Source organism: Sinocyclocheilus rhinocerous, unplaced genomic scaffold (genome assembly GCF_001515625.1).
Source record: "Sinocyclocheilus rhinocerous isolate Xijiao unplaced genomic scaffold, SAMN03320098_v1.1 scaffold1112, whole genome shotgun sequence".
NCBI classification, from domain to species: domain Eukaryota; kingdom Metazoa; phylum Chordata; class Actinopteri; order Cypriniformes; family Cyprinidae; genus Sinocyclocheilus; species Sinocyclocheilus rhinocerous.
Window position 1 is genome coordinate 293,192 of NW_015657961.1, and position 5,814 is coordinate 299,005.

Consider the following 5,814-nt stretch of genomic DNA (forward strand, 5'->3'; position numbering starts at 1 on the left):
GTGTTCAAGGGTATCAAAGGCCTTTAAAAAGTCTCGAAATAGAAGTAAGCTTGTCTGAGGAATTAAATAGTTATAATCAAGCATATCAAGAACTAGTCTAATATGACTGTGAATACTTCTCCCTTTGATAAAGCTGATTGTGTTTCACTGATAATTTCACCAATACCCTTTTTAAGTCTATTCGCAAAAACATGAGAGAACAATTTGAAATCATTACATAAAAGAGTTATTGGTCTCCAATTGTCTAAAAATAATTGATCTTTGTTCGACTTTGGAACTAGAATAATTAAACTTCATTTATGGCGATAATTCAGCTTCATCTATACATTCTTTTAATGCTTCAAAAACTAAGATTCTTATTTCGGGCCAAAAATGTTTATATAGTTCTACTGTGATGCCATCAATACCTGGGGACTTTCCATAGACATTTGCTTAATAGCAATGTCTAATTCTGAAATCTCAATGTCAGCTTCCATCATATTTCTAAAATCAGAGTCTATAATAGGAATTTTGTCTTTTAAAAAGGAAAAGAAGAGATCACAATCGTTTTCTGTACATTTAGATTTATATAAATCATTATAGAAGGAATATATGTAGTCATCAATTAGTGTTTTTTCTTCACTTATACAATTATTAATGCTAAGTGTATTCATAGTTTTTAGAGCCTGTTTATGTTTTTCTAAATTAAAGAAATATGAAGAATTTCCCCCCCCTCCTCAATCCACCTGGCTCTAGATCGTATAAATGCTCCTTTAGCCTTTTGTATAAAAATCATCCAACTCTGATTGAAGAATGTGAAGTTCTTTTTCCTTACTCTCACTAAGGATGTCTTTATTACCGAAATAATTTAGTCTTCATAAAATTGTTGTCTGCCTAAATTTTCTAGCATTTGCAATTTGTTTCCCTTCCTTAATTGCTATTTTTTTAATAGTAAATTTGACCCATTCCCATTTGCCAATTGGGGTTCATTCAGACATGGTTTTAACATTGTTAATCATTAATGAAATAGAATTACAAAAAGATTTACATTTTAGTAAATTATTATTAAACTTCCAATGAGTTCTGGTAGACGTTGAGCAGCCATTACTCCTAAGAGAGAGTGAGACAATGCACTGTTGGATGTGCAGAGAGCAAAACTGCGGTTCTAATAGAAATGATTTTAATGCGCATGAAACTCAGTGATGATTGGTACAGGGCATAGTAATAAAAACATTCGGGGCTTTACTGAAAACATTCTGGGCTTCATCTCCCTTAGCCCACCCCTAGCGCCACCCTGGTGAGGGGTGTATAACTGATGTAGGCCTTATTTTAATACGACTGATTTTGTATTTAAAGTGCTGTACGTAGGATTGACACCGAGTGGTTGAACTAGGTATTGCAGTCCAAATTCAAAATGTTGGAGAGGGTTTTTTTCACCCGGTCCCTCCTCCTCAGACTTGCCGCACACGCAGGTTGCCAGATTGACGACACAAACACTTTCGTTTGCCAGCTTCCATGACTGAAATGAAATACGCTGTGTTTCCCGCCAACTGGCAACCCGGGGTGCCGAAATACAATTGGGTAAACTGGCAGTGGGCGGGTTTCACAAACCAAAACAGAGACGACATTCCGGCCCGTGTTGTGCCAAATTCTGCACCCCTGCCAGATTATGCACCCCCTCATTGAAGTCGCTACCTGATTGCCTAATCCCAACCCCACCCCTAATCCTAACCCCTCCCCCACACCTACTAATTTCGGCACTACACCGGAAAGCACGTTTTCAAAGGAGAATGACTGTAGCATTGTTTTTCAGATAAACAAATATGTTAATTTAGCATGTTTCTTAAATATCTGCAAACATATTACGGTATTTTTATGCTTTAGTAGAGTCAAAAACTTACATACAGCACCTTTAAAACTTAAAATAAATAACATTTCTGCAATCGCTTAACCTTTACTTGTCATGTAATGTTTACTTTGTTTGCAGGGGAACAGGGTCACATCACAGGAGAGTGAACTGCCTGTCAGAAATCATAGCATGTCTGTAGTGTAGTAGCTGTCTTAACCCCAGCTTGTGTACTGCATCATTACTGTGTCTGTCACGCCACTCTGTTGCCCTTTCGGGCTTGAACTGATGGTAAAACTAACGACATTATTAAATAAGTGTTTCGTTTGTCTATAATCAATGAAGCTGTCTACACTGTGAAATTAATCCCTTAATTACATCGTACACACATTTGCACTCTTATGTTTATGATTAGAGAATTTGCAATGAGATGAGAGAGAGTGCTGAATTCAGTCAGAGAGCAGGCGCACTGAACAAACCTCCCCGGCGTTTCTGCGATGACTAATCTGAACGCTTCTGATTGGACATTGCTTTCATAAGCTCAACAGAATCGTCTGTGATTGGTTTAATGCTCAACTCTGCAAAAACGCATAAAAAGAACATATGCAACGTGAGCAGATATAAATTTAATGCCACAATCCACACTTTTCATTTAATTTTTCACTTTATTTGCGACAGTGTGAGAAGCATAAAATAAACATTATATGGTTGAAAACACTGATAGATGACGAGTGAGCGTCTGTCCCAAAGCGCGAACGCAGATTTGAATTGAGCAGCTGATGGTAATCACACCGGTGTGATCATATCAAATGTAAAAATATTATTAGGCAATTTTTTTGTCTTTTGGAAGCTGCATTCAAAATCCACTTGGGTCAAAAATCTAAGCGGCACGTGCCCTCTCGGTTTGAATGGGCATATGACACCTCTGCTCGGGGGGCCCACGTGGTGCCTAAACTGCCTCTATTATTTATAAGTGTCCAACACTGGTGGCACCCAGAGCCCATGTTTAGCTGTTTATGTTAAACAGGTGATTTCTGGGAAGCCCATGTAACTGTTAGCCGTTGCCTCCAGCAAACCAGCTTACTTTCACTTTCACTCACTCGTGCCAGCAGCAGTGAGAGAGCGTGTCTGGTAAATGACTCATGGTGGAACAAGAATAACGTATTTAAGACGGGAGGAGCCTCGGACGATCGAGTTTGTGCGGGTCTGAATTTAAGAACGGTAGGCTACGCTTTCTGCTATTAAAACAAATCGATTTGCTAACGGTAGGCTTAATAAACGGCTTCCTTTTCTCAGTCTGCCTTTAATTGACTCTTTTGTTGTTGTTTTCTTTCGCTATAGTCATGGCGTGTGGTGGGCTCATGTCCGCTCCGGTGTGTCTTATTGAAAACGATGAAAATGGGAAGCTGCACGTGAAGAAAGAGGCCAGAGACATTCTGGATGGGATCAATGAGCCGGTGGTGGTGGTGTCTGTGGTGGGACTCTACCGTACGGGGAAGTCTTACCTTATGAACCGCCTGGCAGGACAACAGTCCGGTGAGAGAAAAGGCTGACACGATAACTGAATATGTGCAAAACGGTAACTTCACTAAAAGGAGATCATTTCATTCATGTAAACAATAAATATAAATTAATAATAAAGTAAAAGTTAAAATATTAATAAAAGGTCTATGCTCATTTTGTGTCCAAAAAATAATTTACTGAAAAGATATCTTAAATTACATTTTAGTTACATTTTTTTGTGGGGCACAAAGTAAATATGGTATAGCTGTCCTGAGATGGTAATGAAGAAAAAAGTTTTAATTATATGTGTACTCAGTAAATTTTTTTCCTCATTACAAAATGTTTTACACATAAAGATTCTTTATGTTTACAGCTGTGCACACCCACATGAATCTTCAGTCATAACAACTGGCCAATAAAACCCGTTTTATTTTACTTGGAGTGGTTGAGATTGTATAACCAGGCGAATAATACTCGCTTAATCTCAGTAACCTCCCATTATCTGACATTGCCGCTCACAGAATCATGACCGACTGAGTAAAGCATTTCAATAATGGCATCGGTAACTAAAAACAGTTGAATGATGCTGCATTCTCACCACTAAGTGCTGATGTATGCCCACGGTAACTGGAATATTTGCCAAAGCAACAATAAAAAAAAAAAAAGCGCACTAGAAAGCTAAAATTATTAAGCAGTTTTGCCATCATTATTATTCTTTTAAAAAGAGGAGGAAATAGAGAAAATATTTTTTATATTGAGAAAATATAAATCAGGTTGTGTTACCAACATGCAGGAAACCATATTATGTGGATCGCATGTGACAATCATAAAAGAGAAAATGACGACACGGAGAGGATATCATGGAGTCGCTTTTCTTAGAAATAGTATATGTTTTTCAGAGAAAACCGACTTGAATACAAAGATTGCATTTCTTCAGTTCTGGATTGGCGTCTGGACTTTTAAAAGATTTGTTTGTCATTTTGGACATCCTTATTTGTAATTGATTTTAATAATGCGATTGTCTCAGGCTTTGCTCTCGGCAGCACTATTGAATCAAAGACCAAAGGCATCTGGATGTGGTGTGTCCCTCACCCTAATAAAAAAGGACACACTATGGTGCTGCTGGACACAGAGGGACTTGGTGACGTGGAGAAGGTGAGGAGGAAGGAATCCCACAAAGCATTCATAGCAATGATATCTCTATATAGCAATAAAATCTACCATCACTAGATGAGAAGATTCACTGCATAGAATTATTAGGACTTTACATATCAGTTCTAAACTGGATGGCCTTTGCTACTAGATGTAAATAAGTGGCCACTTATTGGTGCTCACATACTTTTGATATTTCAGGGGGATGAGAAACATGACACATGGATTTTCTGTCTGGTGGTTCTTCTCAGCAGTACTCTAGTGTACAACAGCTTAGGGGTCATTGACAACATGGCACTGGAAAAGCTGCAGTATCCTTCTCACACACACATATATGATGTATTCATTCAGAGTTAACAGTTAATAAACACAGTTAATAAATGGCACCAGTGTTATTCCTCCTGAACAGCGCTGAATGTAGCTACGTTACAGAGCTGACGGAGAACATTCGTGTGAAGGCAGAAGTGGGTCAAGACAAGGACAGATCGGCAGATTTCATGCGTTTTTTTCCATCCTTTGTCTGGGCTGTTCGCGACTTCACTCTGCAACTGATAAAGGAGGATAAACCAATAACATCAGACGAGTATCTGGAGGGCGCATTGAAACTCAAACCAGGTGAGATAAAGAGTTGATATTAAACACATACAGGACATACTCTTTTATTAACAGGCATAAATGCCATCACAGATTATTTTTGTCTTATTGAAAGACATCAAAAAGTCATCAGTCATAATTGCAGAAATGATGGCTGTCTCTGAACAAGCTTTCAAAACATGACATCTTTGGTTTGTTTGGAAAAACTGATTTCTCAATTCAAATTAATGGAGTTGAGCCAATGCTGATAGATTGGTTGCTAAAAGAAAACGGCAATTTTGAAAGTTCAAAACTGCCAATCAACCTACAAATGGCCTACTAAAACTTAAAATAGGATAGGAAAATGTATTATAACATTTCAAAAACAGCACCTTTAACAGTTTTAGGTATAACATAAAAGTGTCCATTGCATACAGTAAATTAGCACTCATAATATACTGAACAAAATTATAAACGCAACACTTTTGTTTTTGCCCCCATTTTTCATGAGCTGAACTCAAAGATCTAAGACTTTTTCTATGTACACAAAAGTCCTATTTCTCTCAAATATTGTTCACAAATCTGTCTAAATCTGTGTTAGTGAGCACTTCTCCTTTGCCAAGATAATCCATCCACCTCACAGGTGAGGCATATCAAGATGCTGATTAGACAACATGATTATTGCACAGGTGTGCCTTAAGCCCCGTTCACACCAAGAGCGATAACTATAAAGATAACTATAAAGATAACGATATTAGCGT

At 37.8% G+C, this 5,814-nt stretch overlaps 1 protein-coding gene across 1 annotated transcript in view; it reads left to right on the forward strand.

The window, feature by feature from the left end:
• The first annotated feature begins 3,168 nt into the window (after positions 1-3,168).
• LOC107721763 (guanylate-binding protein 1-like) overlaps positions 3,169-5,814 on the forward strand; it is a 15,989-nt gene continuing 13,343 nt past the window's right edge. Inside the window, exons 1-4 of the mRNA XM_016529925.1 lie at positions 3,169-3,361; positions 4,356-4,483; positions 4,682-4,791; positions 4,902-5,095. Of these exons, the coding sequence (XP_016385411.1) occupies positions 3,169-3,361; positions 4,356-4,483; positions 4,682-4,791; positions 4,902-5,095 (625 nt within the window). The remainder of the gene's footprint in view (positions 3,362-4,355; positions 4,484-4,681; positions 4,792-4,901; positions 5,096-5,814) is intronic.